Source organism: Nicotiana tomentosiformis, chromosome 2 (assembly GCF_000390325.3).
Source record: "Nicotiana tomentosiformis chromosome 2, ASM39032v3, whole genome shotgun sequence".
In the NCBI taxonomy this organism is placed as follows: domain Eukaryota; kingdom Viridiplantae; phylum Streptophyta; class Magnoliopsida; order Solanales; family Solanaceae; genus Nicotiana; species Nicotiana tomentosiformis.
Genome location: NC_090813.1, coordinates 54936093 through 54963613, shown reverse-complemented (window position 1 = coordinate 54963613; position 27521 = coordinate 54936093). Strand labels below are relative to the sequence as shown.

The 27521-nt window shown below is 36.8% G+C and overlaps 1 protein-coding gene and 1 long non-coding RNA gene across 2 annotated transcripts; both read left to right on the top strand.

Annotated features, from left to right (window-relative positions):
* Positions 1 to 1942: 1942 nt before the first annotated feature.
* Positions 1943 to 3366, top strand: LOC138906483 (uncharacterized). Its single transcript, XR_011413892.1, has 2 exons — positions 1943 to 2361; positions 3132 to 3366. It is a non-coding gene; the product is annotated as an uncharacterized lncRNA (long non-coding RNA).
* A 4486-nt stretch (positions 3367 to 7852) lies between these two features.
* Positions 7853 to 10162, top strand: LOC104087751 (uncharacterized). The gene is made up of 4 exons (XM_009592313.4): positions 7853 to 8161; positions 8312 to 8404; positions 9152 to 9327; positions 9888 to 10162. Exons 1-4 carry the CDS (start codon positions 7999 to 8001, stop codon positions 9951 to 9953), a joined length of 498 nt encoding a protein of 165 aa, XP_009590608.1. The 5' UTR covers positions 7853 to 7998; the 3' UTR covers positions 9954 to 10162.
* Positions 10163 to 27521: the final 17359 nt, after the last annotated feature.

Below are 27521 nucleotides of genomic sequence, written 5' to 3'. Positions count from 1 at the left end.
TTTATATTCGAAGGATACTTATTTAAAGAAATATATATTTGGAGGGTATTTTATTTGAAGGGTTCTTATGTGAAAGACTTGTTTAATTAGTTGTACTTGTGTTCTTTCTTATTTGTCGGAGTAATAATTGTGGTGTTCTTGCTACCTTATTGTTTATATCACTGCTATTTATTCTCGATTATTTTAGTATGACACAGGTTATTTGACTAGTGAGTGTCTCGACTCTACCTCGTCATTACTCCACTGAGGTTAGTCTTGATACTTATTGGGCACCACTGTGGTGTGGTCATTCTACACTTCTGCACATTTTTGTGCAGATCTAGGTATTGTTCGTTAGTAGTTGTGCGGGTCGTTGCTGTGGAGACTCTAGGTAAACCTGTTGCTGCTTTCGCAGGCTTCGGAGTCACCTTCAAGTTTTCATTTTGCACTGTTTATTCTTATTTCTGGACAGTTGTATTTAGAAGCTTTCTAGCAAACACTCTGTAGAGCTTATAATTGGTGTCACAAGTGCACGAGCTTCTAGAATAAATATAAATAAAGGTCTGAATAAAATAAAGCTGTCTGAAAATAAACACACAGCTAAAGTAAAATAGACGGGGACTTCAGAACTGCGGACGCCATGCAGTTATACCTCAAGTCTCCTCTGGTAGCTGAAATCCGAGCAAGTCTTTGGTACGCCGTTGGGACCAACTCCAAAATCTGCACAAGAAGTGCAGAGTATAGTATCAGTACAACCGACCCCATGTACTGGTAAGTGCTGAGCCTAACCTCGGCGAAGTAGTGACGAGGCTAAGGCGGTTCAGTTACATTAACCTGTACGCAATATTAATAATAACAACAAATAATAGAAATAAATTAGGTAACTCATTTATAATAATTGAAGCCAACTCAGCAGTCATAATCCATTATTATTTCAACCAATTCTGTTGCAGCGTGCGACCCGCTCTCACAATATATTCACATTCAATTCTGTTGCAACGTACAACCCGCTCTCCCAATATATTCCTTTTAATCAAGTCTGTCATATATATATTTCAATCAAGTATATATAGACTTTTTAATAAGTGTGTTGCGGCGTGCAACCCGATCCTCTAATATTAATTTTTTAATAATTCTGTTGCGGCGTGCAACCCGATCCTCCAATATGGACTTTTTAATAAGTCTATTGCGGCGTGCAACCCGATCCTCCAATATATCCATTTCAATCAATTCTTATAGAAGAAATTTCCTCAATAAATGAAACAATTAATATAAAATTATAAGACAACAAGCATACAATAATTATGATTTAATTATGAAACAAACAATGACAAATAATAAATTATTATAAAAATCAGGGAGAAAATAGGCAGTTTAATATTTAATATGCTAAATGTCAAATAACAATTAAAACACATAATTCAAATTGCATGTAACAATTAATGCAGGAATTCAAGAATTAATATTTGGCAAAGAATATGAGAGAAATAATTATTATAATAATTAATTTATTATTTAAAATAATTTATGGTTTTTCAAGTAAGCAGGCAAACAATTAATTTCACGACGTATAGACACTTGTCACCTCGTCTATACGTCGTTCACATGCATTTCACATAATAAATAATTTAAGGGTTCTATTCCCTCAAGTCAAGGTTAACCACGACACTTACCTCCTTTTGCAAATTTCAATCAATTACTCGACCACAATTTTTCCTTTTAAATTTGTCTCCAAAAGCTTCAAATCTATTCACAAACAATTTGATATACTCAATACGAATTATAGGAATTAATTCCATATGAATTTATTAATTTTACTGTTAGAAATCTAAAATTTATTAAAATATTCGGCAGTGGGACCCACGTCTCAAATCTCGGACTCAATTGAGTTTTTAAAACTCTATTTCACATTTTAATCTATTTTTCACATAAAAACTCTTCGGAAAATTGTACGGACTGCGCACGCAAGTCGAGAAATAAAAAATAATATTTTTTGAGGTATTAGAATACATAATTACTTATTAAATTTAAAGATGGCATTTTGGGTCATCACATATATAATTTTGGAATTGGATTAAGAATTTGAAAGATAAAGCTAAGGAAATGTGGAGAAATTCATGAGACTTTTCTGTAAATTAACTCGGTATATTATATCAATAGGTTGGAGTTGATAGATTAGTAATTACTCATATGTGGGTAACTATAATTCGGCGAATTAAGAGTTAAATATAAAACTCGGGGGATTGGGTGTTCTAAACTAGTGATGGATTTAGCCTAAACAAGGAAATTAACATGAGATCGATATTATGTAATTATAGATTGATTGGAGGAAGTTGTATGAATTGCTCGAGGTGAAGCATTTGGTATTTCGGCACGAGTACTGTGAGTAATAATCTTACCGCAATTTTTGTTTTCATAACTTGCATGATTTATACATAATTTTTATTATGAATATGTTACCGATTGTTTTGAGTTGCATATGGGACAAGTCTTTTACTCGATATGATACCGAATAGATTTTTGACATGATTACAATTGTTTTAAATATTCTTGTTGTCATAAGATATGTTTTAACGTTACTTGAATTTACTGTTATCGAAATAAAATTACATGATTTAATAAGAACTGACATGCCCTATATTGCTTTAAATTATTTTCCTATGAGTATATATGGATACAAAGACAAGTATAAATGGGAGTAGACTCTGAAGGATCCCGTAGCTAACGGCGGGTTCGTTAGACCTGGTGCACCTTGTAATTACCGATTAGCGTTATAACCCTCGCTAGTGGGAAGGTAGAACTAGCATACCGTTACCGATTTTCCTCGAGTAGGGACTACCGTTATATTTGACTTCTTGCGAAGAAGTCCACAGTTATACCGATTACATGATCCGTTCATTAAAACCTCCCAAATGTGAATATTGATATTATACAGTGGTTACCGAACTTATTACTGAATTGTTAATTGTATTATACTACAAGAAAAGCATGATGAGACTGAAAATTATTTATTGTTTCTGAAAGGGCATTTTTATGTTATTTCTGTTTGAGATACTAGCATGTTTTCTGACTTGTCCCCAATAAAAACGGTTGTGGTTAAGTGTTATTACTCAGAGAGCTAGCGACTTATTCCCTGCTAATTTTTTTTACAGAGACAACAGTTGACGCGGGCGAGGATTTCGTTAATTAGAGCGCACATGTTGATAGTTCTTTGTGAGCCTCGTACTTGTTCGCGTGGGCGGAGATTTTATTTATTGTTATGGTCTTTTTTTGAACTCTTAGAGTCGCTCCATAGTCAATATTTTAGTGTCATGAGTATTCTTTTGTTATTATAGTTTTATGTTGAGTATCGTTTTTTATTATCAAAGTTGGAGATAAATTAGTATTTCTGGTTGTTAGTGGGTTGATTAGTAATGGTGGAGACTTGTTTTGGTTAATTGATAAGTTGTCGATTATTTGGTTTGATATTAGGATGGTTGGTTGTTAATTTTGGGACACGAAAATTTTTTGGATAGTCCAAAAACAGAAAAAACTCTATCCGATTTTCTGTAAAATACCGATGAGACTTACTTGGGAGCATTTGCTCGCCAGTCACGATCCTAAATTGGATCGTGACATTATGCTCCCCTCTTCTGTTGTATTCAAATAGTAGCCACATTATCAATTAATTAGTAGGGATTAAAGGGTTATCTGCTGCAAGATTCTGTTTTGAAGAAAACAGGAGAGTTATAGAACTAAGTGTCGCACTCAATGGTGTATGGGAATAGGTGAGCAACAAACCTTAAGCTGTAAATGAAAAACACAATTATATCATATCCCAGGACAGTAAAATTATGTAATATTTAGTTATTACTATGAGTGTCCTATTAATAAACTAGTTATGATGTACGTGTATTTTGTGTTTGTTAATAAAAAAAAAAAAATGGAATATAGAATAAGAATGAATTATGCGTATAGCAATTGACGTCAAGACAGATGCAACATTCATCTAAATAAAAAAATAAATATTATTACACTGACAAAAATAATTGAATTTCAAGCGATCTATAATCTATAAAACTGAAAAATTTAGGTGTGTTAGGTATAATACTATAATTAAAAGTATTTCATTATATGATATAATAATATGTTATGTTGCTATATTTGACCTTACATACTTTGTAGATGATGTTCTTGGTATTTGGTGTATCGTCTTATTAAAGATTTTATTATCAAATTTTTGGGTGTAAGTACATAAAAATACTAATTAGTGGCCATCAAGCCCTGGTATTAGTCGAAACCATCAACAACACCCAGCACTACATGTTGCTAAGATATGAAGCCAGTTAAATAGGATAGAAATTGAGCCTTTTCAGCCAGTTGAAAAGCTTTCACTTCAAAACTCCTCGGCAATGCACATCTTGAATAATTTGCTTTATGGTGAAGCAAAAGTCATTCTTTGTATTTTGAAATACCCTTTAATTTCTCTTGTACCAAACATAATACACCACGACAGTCATAGCCGTTCTAAACACTTAAGCCCCAAAAGATTTTTCTTTAACACACTCCTCATAAGACTAATGCCGAAATCAAAATAATTATACTAAATATCTTGGATATCTAATCTAGATCATAGACATTCTACCAATTTTTCTTCATAAAGTTTCTACACGTGAGACTTTCTTTTTTTATTCACAGACTTAACAAATAGGTACTTTAATAACGATAACTATTGACAATATTTATAGCCACATTTTTTAATGCGCCGTAAAACTTCTTCTGCAAGTGTCAGTTTCATTTAGACGTCTCATCTCCAACTATCACATATCGTCTTAATTACTTGTAAATCATATTCAGATAAGTATGTTATTATTGAGGTTAAAAAAAATATACACTCCTTAAGAGTGCGTTCTCCGCTTGACAAAATTATAAAGAAAATTACTCGACATATTTATGAAATACTTCATATATGTGCGATTGTGCGTACAAAAAGTCTAGGAGAAGAAGAACAAAAAGCATTTTGATTATTTGTTTAAGGTTGGCTAGTTTTAACATAATTAATGAAGGATAGCGATTCAGTATAATTTAAATTTTTTAATGTAATAATAACTTCAAAGCCAAAAAAAAGAGGAAGTTAATTAACGAACCTACAAAGAAAAATCTCTAAGTGATTGACATTTTAAATGGATTCAAAATTTTAAAAGTCATAACACAACAAATCAATAGGATGCTGAAATTCAAATATTATGAGGCTACTTGATTATATACAATCAGTTGCTATTAGATTTGTAGGAAATGCACATTTATTTGGTAGAAGTACACATTAATAACTTAACTAAAAGTACAAAACAATCAAACGAATTCTAAAAAAAGACTATAAATTTCTTTAAAAGAGTAATCGAAAAATATCAAGATCGGATGATAAATATATCTGACATACGCAATAAACTTATCAAACTGAAAATGGAGAGATTATTGATCTTCTACATCTAGATATGCTTCTTGCAGCACTTTGATTAAATTGGCTATTAGATGAATAGTGAGTGAGATATTAGAAGATATTCTGCACATTAAGAATGGTACTTCTACTTTAGTTTATGCCCATTATGTGTTTTCTCAAAGAAATCATGTAAGAAAGTTTCAAACTGATTCTACGAATAATAAAGTTGGTCTGCCATAGCGAAGCATGTCGACATCTCAAGGACTTACCCTGCATATCCATAAAAATGGAATAAAAAAATTTTAAAACCCAAAATACCACGGGCAACAACTTGAAATTAATTGCACACAAAAAATTTTTAACATGAGTTAACTTGAATACGCCGAGTTTAAAGAAGTTTTATTTTATTGGATCATCCAAAAGATATCTATAGGTAACACTCCATAAAAGTGGAATTCTGCAACCTAATAAAAGTGACCTAACTATATTAAAAATCTTGCTATTTGATCTAATACTCCGTATAAGTTAAAATCTTTTAACATTTTATTTAATGGTCCTTCAAGAGGTTTGAATTTGTGAGGTTCTTTTTAATCTTTAAAATCGGTGTACTTAGAGAAAGAAACTTTTTTGATGTGAGAAGAATTAAGGTTGATTGATTTTTAACTTCGCTTTTTTCCTAATGATTAAACAACACATGAATGCAATATATTAAAATTACTATCGAACTAATACAATAGTACTAATTCAAGCATAAACGGATTGTAATTCTGTATGAAGCGTTATTATAGCGTTGTATGGCATACTTGAATGGACGAAGATACAATAGTAGAAATTTTCAAGACTTAAGTGGAGCAGTGCATATTTCTGGCATTAAAGCAACACCAACTAAAGTTTATTTCTTAATTAAAAGTACTAAACCATAACAATCCACGAGTGTGAAAAATATTTTATCTTAACTCAACGTTTAATACTGATAAAATCTAAAATGCAAAAATTTAGTTTTCAACGAAGAGAATTTAAGATTCACATCCACCAATCATCATAACTTCTATTTTGCTAGAAAATAGAGTTCATCCCCAAAAAATAATTTCTTTATCTTGACATTCCCAATTTATTTTCAAATTAATATTACCTAAACATGAAATAAAAAACATAGATAAAGCACCATGAATTATTAGGAATTAGAAACACAACGCAAAAATTAAGAATGATATTCGCCGAAACAAAATATTCAAGTTATAGCAACAGATAACATAGAACATAGGAAACCACACAAATTATAGTAAAACCAAAGAATACATAATCAAATTTATAAAATTATAGCGTCTAATATCAAGCCGATAATCAAACCAATTTAAAGCTAGATAAAGCAATGCAGTTGATAACTTGATAAGCAGTACAGTTATGGGTGTTGTGGCTACACTCAATTTTATCGTTCATTGCTCTTTTATAGATGTGATTTTCTAACCCTAAGTGTGGATTTTATTTAGATTTGATAGTAAAAACATAATTTCAAATAAGAAAAAGTAACTTGGAATGTATTATGGAACTTTCGTTAACTTCAAATAAGGAAAAGTAACATATTATGGTTATTTTAGAAAGTTTAAATAAGGAAAGAATTTAGTAAAAGAATATTATTTGATTAGAAAGTTCTTAATATTAAAAAATTATGAAATCATTATCTAACCAAATATGAAATTTATTTTTAAAGGGTTAAAAATACGAACGACATTTCGTTAAAGGCATTCGTACTTTTAATATAATATAAATAAATAAAACGCACACATTATCATCTACAAGTTGCAAAGTAGTACAGAGAATATGAGGGACATAATATTTTTCCTTTTCCTTTTTTTCCCACCAACATAGAGTGGTAATTGAGCACTCCAATTCTTAGATTTTACTAGGGCAAGATAATCAAAGAGAGATATTTGATAATGATACACTTAATTGTAATTAGATTAATTATTCACTACATTTTCTTTTCCAAGTACAAAAAAGGGGGAAAAACAAAATTACTCACTTGCTCCGTATTATTCGCCACCTTGCCTTCTCAAAAAATCATATTTGGCCAACCTTCTAAAATCTGCTTATTTTGAAAAATATTTTTTTCAAAAGTGCTTTTCAAAAAAGCACTTTTGATGAGAATCGGTTTGTATTTGGCTAATTTATTTGAAAAGCACTTTTGAGCAGTAATTAGTGTTTGGCCAAACTTTTAAAAACTGCTTCTAAGTGTATTTTTTTCAAAAGTGATTCTCAGAAAAGTGCTTTTGGAGAGAAGCTGCATTTTTCTGCTTCTCCTCAAAAACACTTTTTTTTCCTTCTAAAAATTTGGCCAAAAAACTCAATTTTTTACCAAAAGCACTTTTGGCAAAAAAAAAAAAAAAATATTTTGGCCCCAAAAAAGTTTGGCCAAACAGGCTATATATATCTGGTCACAATTTTATACTTTTCGAAACTAGATAATATTCCAATTTCCAAGCTTTGCTAATATGAAGTGGTCTATAAATAAACATAAAATTCAGGAAAAAGCGCGGGAATTTAGAAGCTTAACTAAAATTAGGGCTTTTTTTGCTACTCATTACCAAATCAACTGAGCTATGGAGAGAAACACCGGCGGAATTTCAGGCACAATTGATTTAAACGGCAATCTGCCGCCGGCGAATGTCGTGGATCTCACCGGGAAAGTGCACCAGCTGCCATGCTGTATTAAGTTCAATGGTCCATCTGATGTTTCACAGTACTTCAAACCAAAACCCACTGGTATAATTATTCTATTTCTATTATGCTAGTCAATCTCATACTCCTTTGTGTACTTGAATTTTTATTTTTGGGTATTAAAATTTAGTTATTGGAAGAACTGTTTAAAAAAAATTTGTTAGTCAGTGTTTGAATATGTTAATGAAATTGAAGGTGTAATTGTTGACGGGTTAAGTGTGGAGGAAGCTCATTTTAGAGGAAGGAAGCTTCAGGGAACTACTGTAGCAATTCCTCATGGCTATTCTGGTAAACTCTCTTTTATTTCTTTTTCCTTTTTCCTTTTTTGTAAATACCAGTAGCATTTGGACCAGCTTGCCTTTTAAATAAAATTGAACGTAGTATTAGGGAAACACTGCTATGTTGATATTATTGCCTATCCAGCATAAATGATTAGGAGGCATAATTACTGAATGGCTCTGAACCAATTGATATTAACTTTATGGGAATCATATGCCAAAAGCTTGCTGTTAATGTGGCAGAGCCTAAGGTCATGTAACCACAGTGGAATCTCGTATAAACGACATCAGATTGAATCATGGTGGTAGTTTGGATTTCAACTTTTGATGATTTAACAGAAATTTTTGTTTAGCTTCCAATTTCAATAGGCACTGTCAATTTTAGAACAATGGTCTGGAAAAAAAAAATCCAGATGAACGTAAGATATATGCTTTTCGAATGATAGTATATTGTCTTTCACCTTTTGTATTGGTGGACTCGAATCACTAATTTGTGTTCCTTCAAACGATGTACTCCCATCCCAATTTTTGATAATTCTGTGATACACACTTCTTAATATGTATCACTGCATGTTTGCTGTTTCCGTTGGTATCATCTTTTTCCTTTTTTTCTTTCTTGAACTTCGTATAGTGAAACTACCTATATCACCTCTCAGCTGCCACCTAAAGTCTTACAATGATTATAGTTTGGATTTATGCTAGGAACTTAATCTTGTTAACTTTATTTTATTTGATACATCTAGACTTGCTTCTTCAGGGTTTGTCTTGGGAAAGAAAATGCCTCAGGAGAAAAGAAAAAGGTCTGTGCAAGATTCAAGTTGCTGGGAGATGAAGGCGATGTTCCAAAACATAACATCGTGGAATCATGACTCTCTTCCCTCAGAAAATGATGCTTTCTTGCGTGCCTTCCACCTATTTTCTGTTACAACAGCAGTACGTCTTCATACTTGTTACTGGGAAATGCCTTTCCTGCCCTATCTGTTTGATTATCCGTAAATTTTCTAACCAAGTGTTCATATTAAAGCTCTCCTTAGACAACAGCAGTTTCTACTGACTATGATACCTGCTTTGACGTGACACCCTGGTCACCTAAACTGTTCTTTGGATTGTGCTGTTCATGATGAAACATGCATCACCGAGTCAGCTAGTTTTGTTGTTAAACATTTGAGGGTATATTTTACTTCTCCAAAGTTTTGACTTTCCTTAGGTAGAAATGAATTGGAGATTGTCTTACTTGGTTTTGTTGAGAGGTGTATCAAATAAGCACCAGTAGTCTCGATCTGCAACCAAATGTTTGGCTAGTTTTAGTTCTCATTTTCTTTCCTCTGATGAACACTAATGTTGGAACATGAGTCATATAGACGAAATATATGTAGGAGCTGCAATTAAGATGGTCTGGATGCATTTGTATGGATTCATTACGCTCCTTTGTGTACTTAGTGATGTGTAGCCTCTTGTCGAGCCTTTGTTAAAGTTGCTTTTCATCAATGCAGCTGCACCAACCAGTCAGTGTTGAAGACCTGGAAGCTGCATCAATTGATCAAGAATTAGAGTTATGAATTGATCAAGATGCTGAGATAAGTAGATAACGTCCACAAGGAGCAGTACATTTGGAGCTCGTTTAGCTCTTTGCCAGTTAATGGAAGCTTTCTTCATTATATATCTAATCAATCAGGATTCTATTTATCCTTCATCTAATATCTATAAGTGAGAACATATTAAACACACGTATTTCTGATATCTCAAAAAATTCCCTTCGTTTCTGTAAGATTGTGCATTCTCGAGGTAGTCATAGATTTATGCCCAGTTTTATGTGACATCCTTGGAAGTAATGCGTTTACTACATTGTCACACCCTGTTCTTATTATCCCTTTAAGAGGTCCAGGTAATTACATTTCCTCTTTTTTCCTTCTTTTTTTTTTGGGTTGGGGGGTTTGGGGGGGTGGGGGTGGGGGTGGGGGTGGGGTGGAGGTGGTTGGGGGAGGTTGATAGTAGCAGCTATCTTCCACTCTACAAAATAACAAGGTAGAGAACAAAGAGGACGACTGATGACTGATAACTATCACATGTTAAAGTAATGCTGAGGGCTGACTACGTTTAATGAAGAGTTCAAATTGATGATAATTTCTCCCTTTATTTGGACTGGTTAAGTATATTATAAGGTGTGTTTGGCATGAAGGAAAATAATTTCTAGAAAATAAGTCATGTAAAAAATATTTTTTTAACGCACAAAAAAATATTTTCTATTAAAAGAAAAAAGGCAGAATAGCCTAATAAACACTTTTACTTGTTCAGTTTGACATCCCGGTCCTCCTACTTTATGAAGTTTCAACCAGACACCCGAGCTTGATCAAAACACAAAGTTATGTCACCGGAAAGCAGGGGGACTATCTGTATAGGGTAAATATGATATGACACGTGGCTGACTAAAAGGAGGACACGTGGAATCCAAGATAGGATAGTTGAGGACCGAACGCAGCCATTGCACTTGTCACCGGAACAAATAACGTTCATAAAAGTGTATTAAATGTTTTGCGCCCGGTAGCATTTACTAAAGAATATTTTACATTATTAAAGGGACGATCTGTTACAGAGAATTTGGCATTTATACTCAACGTTACATCTTTATCAATGACCCTCATGATTGGCATTAAAGAAGCGCATGATCCTATGACCTTTTCCCCTAATCATAACTATAAATAGAGAACTCAGTTACCATTGTAATGGACACGAATTTTCTGGCAAGAACATATACTATATTTTATACAAAGCTTTATAAAATTTCACTTTCTTGCTTTTAGATCTCATCATTGCTGTGTTCGGGAACCGTGTTCACGGAATCATCATCTTTGCTATTTCATCTACATTCTAAGGCTAAGTACTATGTATTTCTTCAATTATTATATTATTTCAGGATCAAATTAATTCACTTGTCTAGAAACCGCGTGTAAATTCGACTGTACCGTTTACGGGTAAACAGTTTGGCGCCCACTGTGGGGCCTAGACAGCCGTGCAATTAAATTGATCCTTGCCTCTTTTACTAATGTGTTTTGACTATTTTTGTCTTAGAAAAAATCGCAAAAATGGGAGATAGCACTGTTAACGATGCACACAACCCCGAAATTCGAGGGGATCAACCTCATTTCGAGGACTCAATCAGTGACACCCACAATGAGGGAAATGACGCCATGCCAGTGCATGGCAGACGGTATCGGGAAAGAACTCCCGATGATGCTGACGAGGAGCAAGTAGCGGATGCTGTGAGGATCCTGCAAAAGCAATAGGCAATCATTCTAGGCCATCTCACGCGGCAGGATCAGGTTATGACAGAACTGAAGTAGGCGCTATCAGGTGCTTCGAATAATGCAAACATGTGCGATCCGATTCCTCCCGTTGTTCCCGCAGACCAAATAACACAGAGAATCGATAACAACACTCCCAGGGGTGAAGTTGGCTCCGATGGGGCTATGGGGAACAGATCAGGTCTTAATAACGAGAACGATTCATTCAAAGATGATCTTTTACGATTCATGAGGGAAGTGAACACCCGCATGGATCAAATCCCGAGCGCACCACCAGTATTGAAAGGCCCGAACTCGAAGAAGTATGTTCAATTACCGCACAAGCCAAGTGCGATACCAGTACTGATCTCGAAGCATTTCAAAATGCCTCAAGTTCCAAAGTATGATGGAACTTCAGACCCGCAGGAACATATTACCACCTACACAATGGCGGTGAAAGGAAATGATCTAGCTCCTCACGAAATTGAATCTGTGTTGCTAAAGAAATTCGGCGAAACTCTCACAAGGGGAGCCTTAACGTGGTATTCATTACTGCCCGAGCATTCCATAGATTCTTTTGAAATGCTCGCGGATTCTTTCATTAAAGCTCATGCTAGGGCCATAAAGGTGCAAGCCCGGAAGACTGCATATTCAGAATCACACAAGGAGAATCAGAATTATTATGAGAGTTTGTTACTCGGTTCCAGAAAGAAAGGATGTTTGCTCCCGGCTATCCCGGATGAATGGGCAGCTGAAGCATTCACCAAAGGATTGAATCCGAGAAGTTCAGACGCTTCCCAGAAGCTGAAGGAGAGCCTGCTTGAGTTTCAAGCAACAACCTGGGAAGATGTTCATAACCGGTACGAGTCAAAGATAAGGATCAATGATGACGAGGTCGGTTTTACATCATCGGCCAAAGGACGGGAAAAGAACAAAGAAAAATCAAAGGATGAATACGACGCAGATATGCGGACTATGAGGGGTCAGTTTTTGCCCTACGAGCGTACCAAAGGCCGTGGCAGAAATTTCTGAACAGTAAACAAGTTCACTGTTGACGGAGGGACTGATCGTGGTTGAAATAATAGATCATTTCAAGATAAACAAACGTCGGGGTCTCAAGACCTTTCTTACCCAGGTTATCAAAATATAGATTCAACGTCAGTGTAGTGAAATTGGTGTCAGCCATGAGGAACATTAAAGAAGCACGATTCCCGAGACCTATGAGGTCCGATTCCAGCTAGAGGGATCCCAATTTATGGTGCGAATACCACGGGACGAACGATCATCGGACAGGGGACTGCCGAAATCTTCGGGAGGAGGTGGCAGCACTATTGAAAGATGGTCATCTCCGAGAATTCTTGAGTGATCGAGCTAAGAACAATTACGGTCGCAACAGAGACAACGCGAAATCCTCGAAAGCAGGAGAGGAAACCCCACGCCAAACGATCAACATGATCTTTGGGGGGAACGAGATTAACGGGGTCACCTTTTCGGCGGCAAAGAAGACTAAAGTATCGATAACTCACGGCAAAAGACTCTGAGAGGATGATATCACTTTCACGGAGGAAGACATAGACGGATTGCTTTTACCACACAACTACACACTAGTAATCTCTTTAAATGTGTTAAATTTTAAAATTAAGCATGTTCTAGTAGTTCCAGGAAGTTCGGCTAATATCATATAATGGAGAGTATTGGAATAAGCTAAACTCATTAGAAGCATTATTCTGGCGACAAAACTCCTCGCTGGATTCATCCTTGCGAGCGTGACGATCGGGGGAAGATCTTGCTGCTCACAAATGCTGAAGGAGTGATGAAAACAACTCTCTTCGAAGTAGTGGATGATGATATGCAATACAACATCATCTTAGGAAGGCCATGGTTACACGAAATGAAAGTTGTACCTTCGACGTATCACCAACTGCTGAAGTTTCCAATGCCCGAAGGAATCAAGCAAATAAGAGGTGACTAACCGGTATCAAGGAAGATGAATGCAATCTTAGTTTCCAGCAACAAAGGGAAGGAGCGCATGACATAGCAATTACAGGAAATTGGCATGCAATCTGAGTTTCTCGAGTTAGAAGAGGTTATTCCAGGGGCAGAATCGTTAGAACAATATCAGGTGCCGAGATATTTCCAAGTTTTGGAAGAAACGGACACAACAAAATCCACGGTAGAGGAGCTAGAGCAAGTGTCATTGTTCGAAGAATTTTTAAATTTCTACGACTATTAATGCTGATTGTTTGCATGGCCGCACGAGGATATGACAGGTATCCCGACGGAAATAGTCATGCACAAGCTGAGTTTGGATCCCAACGTACCACCGGTACGGCAGAAGAAGCACCCTATTGCCGAGGCCAGGAATAAATTCTTCAAAGAAGAGGCAACTCGTTTGCTTAAAATTGGTTCGGTCAGAGAGGTAAGATATCCAGACTGGCTAGCCAATGTAGTAGTAGTTCCTAAGAAGAACAATAAATTTCGTATGTGTGTAGACTATAAAGATCTTAATAAGGCGTGTCCGAAAGATTCGTTTCCGCTGCCAAATATCGATCAAATGATTGATGCCACGACCGGGCATGAGTTAATGAGTTTCCTTGATACTTATTCCGGGTACAACCAAATTAAGATGAATCTGGAAGATCAGGAAAAGACTTCGTTTATAACAAATTTTGGTACATATTGTTACAATGTAATGCCTTTCGGGTTGAAAAATGCCGGAGCCATTATCAACGGCTCATAAATAAGATGTTTGAAAAGCAAATAGGAAAAACCATGGAAGTTTATATAGACGATATGCTCGTTAAGTTTTTGAATGCAGGTGACTACCTTACGCATTTGCAAGAAACATTCGATATCTTGAGGAAGCATAACATGAAACTTAACCCCGAAAAGTGCGCGTTCGGAGTCAACTCTGGTAAGTTTCTGGGGTTTATGGTCTCACAAATGGGAATTGAGGTAAACCCCGACAAAATCAAGGCCATAGATGATATTCCGGATCAATTATCAAACGTAAAGGAAGTCCAAAGACTCACAGGAAGGTTAGTGACTAGCGCAAAACACACACTTAAATTGTGCTCGCTAGTCAAAGATAGTATAATATAATATAGTATCCACAGATATTGGATTTAAACAGTATTATCGTAGTTTGTAGCTAGATTGCTATTCAGGAGGATCAACAATTAAGGTTTATATAATTAATAATCTAAAATCTACAGCTATTGACTAATGACAATCGCAATAAAGGTAAGCAAGGAAGTTATCAATGGGAGAAAATATGGGTTGATACGATATGTGCAAGATAATTATTCGGGATTTAACTCTAGATAATTCATTCTAATGTTCAAGTGAGTCTCTCAAATTCACTTAATTATCAGTACAATTGTTTAGTAGAAACTCCTTTCTCGATTAAGTCTCAACCTCACAATATGAACCAATTTACGCTCGATGAAAGATATGCAAGAATTTGTAATGGATTGGTCTTTAGGAGAACCTCTTTCGATTATCCTCCTCACTAGGTTTAATCAAGGATTAAACTAGCATCTTTCAATTACTTAGAAGAATCTATGAACTCAACCAACAATATAGTGCAAATATATTATAAGTTATGCTTCTCTCGATTACAAGAACAAGTGAACATAGATGCAACGATTAAATCTTTCAAAAACGATTCAAATACATAAAAATAGAGTTATAATCCACAAACAACCATCAATACACCAAATCTATCAAAACCCAAAAGGTTCTACTCCATAGACATGAAGAAGTTCTTCACAAATGAAATAAAAGTAGAGGAAAACATAAATACAATCCAAACCTGGATCTTGAGTAGGAAAAGAATGATGAAATCCTTATGCTTGTGTTCTTCAAACTCCTCCTTAGCCTCCTTGGCCTCCCTAGGTCGAAATCTGTCCAAAAATCGTTCTAAAATGGTGTTTTGGGATATTTAATCCGCCCTCAAAATAAAAATGCGAAACTACCCTTTTCTTAGAGAAATAGAACTCTTCCCGGATAGGACATGCGCGGTCGCGCACCTGGGGACTTGATCATGTATCTGGGTTGTATCAGTTGGATATTTGGTAAAGTGTAAAACATGAAAGTTGTAGCCCTTTTAAATAGATTTCGAATGATATATTGTGAAGCCCAAACGGATTTTTGAGCTAAAGGTTATGTACATTTTAATGGATAATGCGCAGTATGCCTACCCGATTCTTCGTTGTGTTCTTAAAGTGCACTATCATCTGTTGATCCCCGAACACGATCCCAAATTAATCCTTGGGCTTTTACTCAAACTTCAAAGCTCTAAAATAGCATGAATTCATTCCACAACATCTACATAGATCGGAATCACTTCGACAAGGCGTAAAACACACAATTAGTACAAAACACTAGTGATTAAAGCTCCAACTCAATTAAAGTGCAGTAAATTAGAGTGCAATAAACGACTAGAACACAAGATTATAGCCTACCATCAACACCCCACACTTAAACTATTGCTCGTCCTCGAGCAATCAAGCCACACTTTATATAGATACGACATTTTTAAACAACTCCCCTAACTCATTACACCAAGAATCTTTAAAATAGACTAAGCACAATAGTGTAACATTTTTACCTCAAGAATTGACTCACAATTACCACGCATTATGCATAACTTACTCACTTAATCTAACATAGAGGTCCACGATATTACCTTTCCTTCATGAATCAAGTACCCTCATACAACAATCGAGAGTAGTTCCACACACAATAGACATCAAGAACAATTAGAACTCAAGATAGAAAGAATTCACTCTCTCGGAAAAATATTCATATGCCACAAAAGATGAAATATAGGCTTGCCCATAGTATATTACTCAACTAATCGAGCTCATTCAGTTAAGGATCAAGTAGGACTTTAATTGGTTGTAATGTAGGATGCGGGACGGGCAGGATACATTTAGATATAAGAGTAACTACACCTCCCTAAGCACTTTTAATACATATACTTAACCTTTAAACCCCACACTTATGTCAAACTATAACTCCACCTTCACATCCGTATATGTCGACTCCCAACTTCTTTAAGCACAAATACATCAAGAGTTACCACTATCAATAAATATAAACTATTTTTTTTCTTCATTTTCTTTTTCGATTCAAGTGGCTCATACTTTTTCACAACAGTGCACCTTTCTCCTTATTTCAATAGTTCCACTCAAAAACCAAACCAACCACCCTGCACTTCAACTTTTACAAAGTTTATACCAATTTCAAGTGCTCACGAGAGGTAAATGATTCAAATAGATGATAAATTCAGACAAAAGGGTAAAGCTTGTAATGTGGTTACCAAAGAAACTGGATTACATGCTCAACGGGGTTAACTACGATACATAACCATTTTGTGGGTAACATATATAGCTGGCTCAACAAAGAAACGCCTATATCACTTCCAAGACTGAACAAATCTACTATTTCTCTTTGCAAACACATAGGGAAAGTTTTAGACATCAATTGCACTGCACAGAATACATAAAGCCTCACACACACATGGCACATAACTCACTTAAGATCGGACTCATCAAGATACTTTAATCAAAGTAGTTAAGCAAAGTTAAGATCATACAATTTAAAGTGCTTATACAAGATTCAAAAACTGAGCCTAAGCGTCACAACTAAAGCACTTACTATTCTCAAGGCATAATAAAGTCAAGAGATATTGCTTTCATTTAGAATCACAGCACAAGATCTCCTACTCCTAAAAAAATAAAACTAACTATATCCGGTTCCAACAAAACCCTTGGAAAAGAACCGCGGAACAAAGAAAAACTAAGGGGAAATTATTATACAACCTAAAGAAAATTATAATTTTTTTTTCGACTTTAAAAACTTCAATCAAAAGAAACGAAAACACAAACAAGAAACGAAAACAACAGTTAATTACATATTTACATCCCCACCCCACACTTTAAATTGTGGCATGTTCCCATGACATATAAATAAAAATCAAGAGGTAAAGAAGACTCCCCTGTACTTTTTCCATTTTCGAGAACTTGTTAACTCCACCCTTAATTCTGAATGCACTTTTCAATTTCGCTCCTCGAAATTCTTTATGGAGCTCATCAGGCCAAAGTCCTTTAGGAACTTTTGAAAGACCCGCTCTTTTCTTTCTTTCTTGGCCTCATTTTGAGCGATGGATTGTTCTTGTAGGATTATCAACAACTTATTTTTGCATTCATCCACAAGATCAATCCCTGCATATTCCTATAAATCCCCAAAAATAAAATCCACATCATCAAGGTTAGAATAAGAAAATGAAGAAGAAAGGTCATATGAGTACTCCTCTGATAAGTCCAAGACCATTTGTTCCTCATTCTCTTCTACTAAAAGTTGCAATTGTGGATAGGTGGATGGGGGTTTGAACTCTTCTTGTATTTCTTCATAATCAACCAAAACCTCATTTTCAATCATTTCAGTTGAAACAGAGTCCTCTTGCAAAGTGAAAAACTCTCTCTGTAGATGTTCATTTTCTCGGGTAGGCTCATTTTCACACGGTATCTCTTCCATATATTCACCATCCCAATGCAACGAGCTAAGTCTATTCACTAATTGATTCATTTGCATTGTTAGGTTGTTAGTGGCGTCATCATCGTGTGTAAATCTATCATCCTTCTTATTTACGAACTTATACATAAGCTCTTCTAAACTAACATTCTCCGCTTAAGGTGGTTCTCTCACTTCGCTTTCATTCCAGTCATAATAAGGGTATTTATCCCAACCAAAGTCAGAATTGTACCCATATGAATCCTCATACCTGTACGGACTAGAGATAAAGTAAGAATGTTCAAAAGATGAACCATAAGAAGAATACCTACCTGCTTGACAATCAACCTATAGATGATTTCCACCGCATTTAAAACACGTAGCACACCAGCGATAATATTCAGTTGCTAACTCTTCAACCATTTTCTTAGGCTGGTTGTACTCCATCTTCACATCATTTAGAGTTCAATAACAAGAATATGCTCTTCAAGATTTCTTCAACAAAAGAAATCTTGAAGAGAAGTTAACATAACAAAACTAAAAAAAAAAAAAAATCTAATTCCTGAATTAGCACTACAAACTACTTCAAACACTATTGATTGCCAATCCCAGGCAATAGCGCCACAATTTGACGAGCACAAAACACATATTTAAATTGTGCTCGCTAGTCAAAGATAGTATAGTATAATATCGTGCCCACATGGATTGGATTTAAACAATATTATCGTAGTATGTAGCTAGATTTCTATTCAGGAGGATCAACGATTGAGGTTTATATAATTAATAATCTAAAATCTACAGCTATTGACTAATGACAGTCACAACAAAGGTAAGCAAAGAAGTTATCAATGGAAGAAAATATGGGTTGATAGGATAGGTACAAGATAATTGTTCGGGATCTAACCCTAGATAATTCACTTCTAATGTTCAAGTGAGTCTCTCGAATTTACTTAATTATCAGTACAATTGTTTAGTAGAAACTCCTTTCTCGATTATGTCTCAACCTCACAATATGAACCAATTTATGCTCGGTGAAGATATGTAAGAATTCGTAATGGATTGGTCTTTAGGGGAACCTCTTTCGATTATTCTCCTAACTAGGTTTAATCAAGGATTCAATTAGCCTATTTTGATTACTTAAAAAAATCTATGAACTCAACCAACAATATAGTGCAAAAATATCACAAGTTATGCTTCTCTCGATTATAAGAACAAGTGAACATAGATGCAATAATTAAATCTTTCAAAAACGATTCAAATGCATAAAAATAAAGTTATAATCCTTTTATGTTATAATCCACAGGCAACCATCGATACACCAAATCCATCAAAACTGAAAAGGTTCTACTCCATAGATATGGAGAAATTCTTCACAAATGAAACAAAAGTAGAGGAAAACATAAATACAATCCAAACCCGGATCTTGAGTGAGGAAGGAATGATGAAATCCTTGCGCTTGTGTTCTTCAAACTCCTCCTTAACCTCCTTGGCCTTCCTAGGTCGAAATCTGTCCAAAAGTCATTCTAAAATGGTGTTTTGGGGTATATAATCCACCCCAAAATAAAAACGGACGAAACTACCCTTTTTTTTAGCAAAATAGGACTCTTCCAGGATAGGACATGCGCGATCGCGCACCTGGGGACTTGGTTGCATACTTGGTCGCACATTTTGCTCACCATTCTGCCCCCAGTGCGCGATTGCGCACTTGGTCGCGCATCTGGATTGTATCAGTTGGATATTTGGGAGAGTGTAAAACATGAAAGTTGTAGCCCTTTTAAATAGATTTCGAATGATATATTGTGAAGCCCAAATGGATTTTTGAGCTAAAAGTTATGTACATTTTACTGGACAATGTGCAGTATGCCTACTCGATTCTTCGTTGCGTTCTTAAAGTGCACTATCATCCGTTGATCCCCGAACACGATCCCAAATTAATCCTTGGGCTTTTAATCAAATTTCAAAGCTCTAAAATAGCATGAATTCATTTCACAACATCTACATAGATCGGAATCACTCCGACAAGGCATAAAACACACAATTAGTACAAATCACTAGCGATTAAAGCTCCAACTCAATTAAAGTGCAGTAAATTAGAGTACAATAAGTGAATAAAATACAAGATTATAGCCTACCATTAGTTAGCAGCTTTGAGCAGGTTCATTTCTCAGTCATCAAAAAAGTGTCATCGCTTCTTTACATTGCTAAAAAAGAATGATTTCGAATGGACTTCGGAGTACCATCAGGCTTTGAGGGACCTGAAGAAATACTTATCAAGCCCTTTATTGCCTTCGAAACCAAAAAGAAGGTGAAACATTTCTGGTCTACCTCCAGTTTCAGAAGTTGCAGTAAGTGCAGTTTTAGTCCGGGAGGACGATGGTACGCAGTTTCCTATTTATTACGTTAGCAAAATTTTAACGAGAGCAGAAACTCGCTACCCACATTTGGAAAACTGGCCTTAGCTCTCTTATTCTCCGCTCGAAAGCTGAGGCCCTATTTCTAATACCAACCAATAGCTGTGGTGACTACTTTTCCTTTGCGAAACATCCTTCATAAACCCAAACTCTTGGGCAGATTGGCCAAATGGGCCGTCGAAATGAGTGAATTTGACATAGAATATAAACTGAGGACTGTAATTAAGTCACAAGTCTTGGATGACTTCGTGGCCGATTTTAGTCTGGGACGGCTACATTTGGCAACCAAGGAGGCAGTCATGATGTCGGAATCGACATCAGGAGTTTTGACCTTATTTACGAATGGATCCTCGAACGTAAAAGGGTCCGGGCTTGGAATCATTTTTATCACGCCTTCGGGGGAAGCCTTAAGGCAAGTTTCAGAACAATTACTTTAACTAACAGTGAAGCATAGTATGAAGCTTTGATTGCAGGGCTCGAATTGGCTTGGGGACTTGATTCTGAGGTTATCGAAAACAAATGGGGACTCACAGCTGGTGGTAAATCAAGTTTACGTGATCTTTGATACCAAAGAAGAACATATGCAACAATACGTGATAAAGGTCCAAGCTCTTTTGGCACAATGCCGTGAGTTGTCAATCCCTCATATCCCGATAGAGGATAACGCAGAATCGGATGCATTAGCAAAATTAGGTTCATCAACGGAAATAAAGGGATTAGAATCTGGAACGGTGGTACAACTGATGAGTTCAGTCCTTGATACAGATGGTTACTATGGAGTGAATTCGGCTAGTCTGGTCTGGGATTGGAGAAACTAAATAATCAACTACCTCGAGCACGGAAAGTTTCCCGATGATCCCAAAGCGTCACGAGCGTTACGTACTAAAGCTGCAAGTTATAGCTTCAGGAAAGGCCAATTATATAGAAAATATTTCCAAGGCCCATTGGCCCGATGTTTAGGAGCATCAAAAGCTGACTATGTCATAAGAGAAATCCATGAAGGAATATGCGGCAATCACTCAGGCGCAGAGTCTTTGATGCTGAAATTGATACGGGCAGGATATTACTGGCCTAGCATTGAACAAGACGCCAAAGATTTCATACGATAATGTGATAAGTGCCAACGCTACGCATCACTTGTACATCGACCAGCAGAACCCTTACATTCAGTTCTGTCCCTATGGCCGTACATGAAATGGGGGATGAACATCATCGGACCGCTGCCACCGGCTCCCGGAAAGGTAAGGTTTCTTTTAATTTTGACTGATTATTTTTCTTTTCTGCATAGCAAAATGCTTATGTAATTTCTGAAAATAGAAGGAATAAAATAAAATCCTTTTGCTTTTATCTTATTTCTTGTCTGAGCAATAAGCTGATTTTGTCATTTGAAAGTTAAACAAGTACTTCAAATGTTAGTGCCGCAATGAACAGGAAACGTCCTCTTCAAGAGCACCGTAAACATAAGAGTGCCCTCTCTTATAAAAACCCTCACGTTAAGGGGTTGGTTCCAGAAGAATCAATGCCCAGAATCCCAAATGCCATCAGGGAAAATACACCCGAAGTCGCATATGAAAAGGGCGCAAAAAGCAAACTTGCATAAATATTCATAGAAACCCTCATGTAAAAGGGAAACTTGTGCAAAGATTCATATAAGTCCTCACGTAAAAGGGATGATACTCAAAACCGAAATACTTCAAAGAAAAGGCATCTGAGACTACATATAGTAAAATGCGAATTAAACAACATGCGCGAAATACTTGAGCAAATACAAAAGTTAAAAGCTTGCATGGATATTCAAACGAAAGTAAGACTTGAATGATATTTCAATAAAAGGTATGTCTTTATTCACAAGAATGGGTTAAAACGTTACAAGTACAAAATGAGAAAAAAAAGAAAAAGATAAATTGTAGCGCCTCCGGGACCAGGAGGAAGAGAAGTATCCGCATTGTCGGAAAGAGTAGTTTGGCCTTCGGCCTCATCGCCTTCCGATCCTTCTTCAGTTTTCAAAAACTCAGAACTGGAATCGAAAGAACCTGGAGCATCAGATTGCGCCGGGAGTCCATTTTTTTGCAGCCAACTCAAGCTCTTGGGCCTTAGAAATTTCGGCATCAACATCGATGATGCCAACTTTGGCCTCTTCCAAGGTTTTTCTCCTCATGCTATACATGGAATAAGTTTTTTTCAACAATGAGGGAAGCTGCTCGGCGCTTAAGTTCTTATTTGAGTTGAGTGACCTCGGCGGAAAGGTTTTCCCGGGCGGATCTAGCAGATTGGAGGCTGATATCGAGCTCACAGACAGTTGAACTAAAGAGCATATTATGCTCTATAGTTTTACTGTACTTCTCTTCCAGCTGGGCATATTTCTCCTCCACAACAGCAAGCTCTTCACTTTTGGAGTTCAAGGCTGCTTCTAAGTTAATCACTCTTTCAGCGGAGGCATCCTCGCGGTCGGTTGCAGCAAGAATAACGTTCTGGACTTCTGCCTTTTTGGCTTTGGCCGCATCAAATCTAACCCTCAGCGACCCAATTTCTTGGTTAAAAAATTGATGTCGCCCAAACTCACACCACAAATATAGGTAGTGAGGCGGTCGAAGCAATAACAAAATCCAACGCAAGTCGGGGTCGAATTTTCAGGGAGTTAGAATTGGGATTAGGTATATATTTAATGTAATTATACGATATGCCTTAGATTACACTTCCACATTCTTGTTTGTTGTTTCTACTTCTACTTTAAACTATTGATTGCAATTATAAAACTAGAAGATAATATTTTTGGTTTTGGTTATTTTCCAAATGATAAAATATCTAGGGTCGTGACTTCCACCTAGGTGGTTACCTAATGAATTGTAAACTCTAGGGCAAGTTTGATTGGTCGGGGTTGTAATATAGTAATCACACGCAATTACCCACTCTATACATCTTATTAGTTTGAGTGATTTTGCCCAATTTGGGTATTGCACAAAATAAGTAATAAATGCTCAAGTCGGGTCTTACTATCTCTAGATTCAACCCTTTAAATTGGGTCTATCAATTTCTTGAGTTCACCCCAATTTCTTGTTAGCCAAGTTTTCCTAAACTTAGTCTCTTTTTCTCAAGTAGAGACTAAGTCAATTAGGCATGAATCAATATTTGCAACCATTAATTCTTGAATTCAAGCAAGAACTAGGCTAAATATCATTAACCCAATCACAAAAAAGTCCTAAATCAAACACCCATTAAGTACCCACACTAGGGTTTGGCCACAACCCCAGCTAGAAATTTAGCTACTCATAAAAAATGAAGAAATACAAGAAGAAATTAAGATAGAATGTATAATAATTTATTAGGGAAAGAAAATCTAATGTTTAGAAGCTAATCTAGTACAATATTACTCAAAAAAGTAAAGAAAAACGGCTCAGGTGCTCTCCCAAAATAAAACTTACCTTAAAATGACAAAAAATTCTATTTATATTAAGCTGAAAATATCTGACAAAAATGCTCATGCGGAGGTTGTGCGACCGCACAATTCTGTGTGCGGTCTGCACTCTGAGCTTGACTAGTCAATTGGGCCTTCTGCGGTCGTATAAAAGTGGGATGCGGCCGCACTTTATTTGATTGTGCGGACCGCACAATTCTGAGTGCGGCCGCACACTTGAACTTGGACTGGAACATGGCTCTCTGATTCTTCTCTTCTGTGGACCGCACAATTATGAGTGCGGCCGCACTTGTCATCTTGCGGTCGCATAATTATGGTGTGGTCCGCATATCTTCATCCTCCCCAAAAACTAACTCTCTGAATCTCCTCTTCTGCGGCCGCATAATAATTGTGCGGTCCGCATACTCTAAAGGACATCTGACAGTGATGTTGCATTGTTCTGCGGCCGCACACAGTATTGTGCGGTCCGCACTGTGGGCCTTTTTGCCTTGTTTTGGTCCTTTTTTATTTTTGACTCCTTTATGAATTGATTTTGACTTCTTTGGCTTGTCTCTCAATATTCCTGCACGAAAGCACATTTTATTAGTTCCCGGAAATACCTTTAAGCATTTTTGAGCTAAAATGCAAGTAAAAGAGAGCAAATAAGCGGTCAAAATCCCTACTTATCAAGGGTTACCACTTCTTGCTCGCTTTGCTGAAAACGAGCCTCCAAAACAACGGCATCAGCAGCTCTGGTTTCCAGTTCTGAGAGGCGGAGAACAGTCTGGTCCCGTTCTGCCAAAAGCTGATCCCGTTCAGAAGTAAGTTCTTCCTTCTCACGAATCAACTTTTGAAGGCCCTCAGAAGCAAGAAAGTTGGCATATAAAATAAGAAGAGGTAAAATTTAGAATACATTCGTTTAAAGTAGAAGAAATAATAGAGGAAGGAAGGAACGTACTGCTGCGGTATTATGCATAACATTATTCAACAAACACTCTTCCGAGAGTGTCTAAATCTTTCCCCAGTCTTTTTCTAAAGCCAAAGGCTTCAGGTAATTAGCAAGCTCCACCGGCCGTGATAGCAGGTTGCTCCCGGTAGAGACCGAAAGAGTGATGTTCCTAATCCTTTGGGGATCTTCAAAAGGAGCAGCATAATTTTGCCCCAAAAATTTCATGAACTGGGGACTGTGGAAGAGGAACACATTCTTCATGGTCAGGTGCGGCCGATGGAGATGGTATAGCAACCACTGGTGGGAGAGTAGACGAAGATGGAAATGATATAGCAGTTGCTGGTATTGGTGAAGGTGGAGATAAAGATGATGGAGTTGAAGAGTGAGAAACAACTGCATCCAATGCAGTGCTGGTTGTTTGATGCTTGCCAGCCAAAGACGACAGGGACCCGATACTCAGCCTCGCAGCACCGATTACAACAATTAGGGTCCGGAAGCGGGGAGTTGGCATATTCTACTAAATCAGATTCTCCCCAAAGTGTTGAGACATTGTCTTAAGTTGGTGCAACTATCTCAACAGGTTGAGCATCCTGTTAAGATGATGAGGATCGTCGCCTTCTGTATAAAGAAGCTCCCTCATCAACAACTTCTTCAAGAATCACTTACTCGAACAGGTATCTTCGGGCCTATTTCTGGTGCAAATATTTCTTTACGGAGTCCCCGACCGGAGAAGCATTTTCTCTTTGTTTGTTTATCTTCCGGACGGGGACTCCGTAAAGAAATATTTGCACCAGAAACAAGCCCAGAGATACCTGTTCGAGTAAGTGCTTCTTGAAGCAACCTCACTGCATCAGCAAGATTGGCCAGAATATCCTCTTCGGGGACAACAACAGAACCTGCAGGTAGACCTAATTTTATGAACAAAGTCAGAAGGGTTCAACCAAGTTCTTCATATACAAAAATGGAAGCAAGGTAAATTAAAGTTACCATGATTTTTGGCCTTCCACCTGTACTTAAGGGCCAGTTCTTTCCATGAATGAGTTTCGGGCGTTGTGACGTCCAAAATCTTCTAAACCCACTGGTTCAAACTTTCCACCACCGGTGGGAGCCATCGAGTTGCTGAAACATGCAGAGGGTAAAGAGATGATATGGCCATAAAAAAATATCTAGTAAGAGGAATATTATACAAAGAACTTACGAGTGCAGTTCCAAGCAATCGGAAAAAATGAAGCCGTTATCGGAATGATGTCATTGGTGGCAACTGCAACGAACCATTCCATCCACCCATGGTCGTTGTCATCATCAATGCTAGACAACAAAGCATGGTGGCCATGCTTGCAAAGATTTATCATTCCCTTGTGGAAGATTTTGGGGGAATAGAGATTCATCACATGAGCTAAGGTTAGCTCCTCTCTAGTTTCTTGGCACAAGTGTCGGAGGCAGGCGATTGTCCTCCACATTGAAGGACTTACTTGCGCCAATTTACCTGGTAGCGAAGGCAAAACTCCGTAATCACGGAATCAAGCTTTCCGCTCAAAGAAAACGCAACCAAAGTAAAGGGATACGTGAAAAAATATGTAAAACCTTCCTTGGGAAGGGTCACTTGCTCCGATAGATCAGGAGCAATGATTTACAACTCATTGCAGCGACAGTCCTCCTTCACAACATGAATACTGGAAGGACGAATGAAAGAAGGGTACCTACTAACAACCCATGTACGAGGCTTAGCAGTAGGAAATTTCTCTTCAAATTTCTTAGAAGTACTAAGCCTCCTTGGGATGATGGAATCCACTGTTAGAGGAATGGAGTCCCCGGTTTTGTTCTTATTCTTTGAAGAACCACCATGTTTGGAAGAAGAAGCCATCGGAAAAGAAGAAGGTAAAGAGTTTGTGTTTGAAGAAAATTAGGAAAGGGATGGAAAACAAGGATGCAAATCAAAAACTCAAGCAATTGTGAAACGTAAAGGAAAAGAAAGTTACGTATAAGTAAAATTCTGGCGGCTAAATTCATGGCCATGATTACCTCGATAATCGGCAAAAGCTGTGCTGAATCAGGGATGACACGTGTTAGGGGCATTAAAATACAGAGAGACATCCGTCTAATCAACTGTCAGAGACCTTCAGAGGGAGTTATAGTAATTCCCGCCAAAAAAGTATTTCTATCAACTTTTCGGTAACACAAAGTTATGTCACCGGAAAGCAGGGGGACTATCTGTATAGGGTAAAATATGATATGACACATGGCTGACTAAAAGGAGGACACGTGGAATCCAAGATAGGATTGTTGAGGACTAAACACAGCCATTGCGCTTGTCACCGGAATGGATAACGTTCATAAAAGTGTATTAAATGCTCTGTGCCCGGTAGCATTTACTAAGGAATATTCTACAACATTAAGAGCGACGGTCTGTTACAGAGAATTTGGCATTTATACTCAACGTTACATCTTCATCAATGACCCTTATGATTGGCATTAAAGGAGGGCATGATCCTAGGACCCTTTTCCCTAGGCATAACTATAAATAGTGAGCTCAGTTACCCTTGTAAAGGACACGAATTTCTTGGTAAGAACAT

Bases quoted from the DNA above. Each gene is read 5' to 3' on its own strand.
- LOC104087751 (XM_009592313.4), top strand. From the start codon at position 7,999: ATGGAGAGAAACACCGGCGGAATTTCAGGCACAATTGATTTAAACGGC. The intron at 8,405-9,151 runs GTAAACTCTCTT...TTGCTTCTTCAG, and splicing joins AATTCCTCATGGCTATTCTG to GGTTTGTCTTGGGAAAGAAA. The intron at 9,328-9,887 runs GTACGTCTTCAT...TCATCAATGCAG, and splicing joins TATTTTCTGTTACAACAGCA to CTGCACCAACCAGTCAGTGT.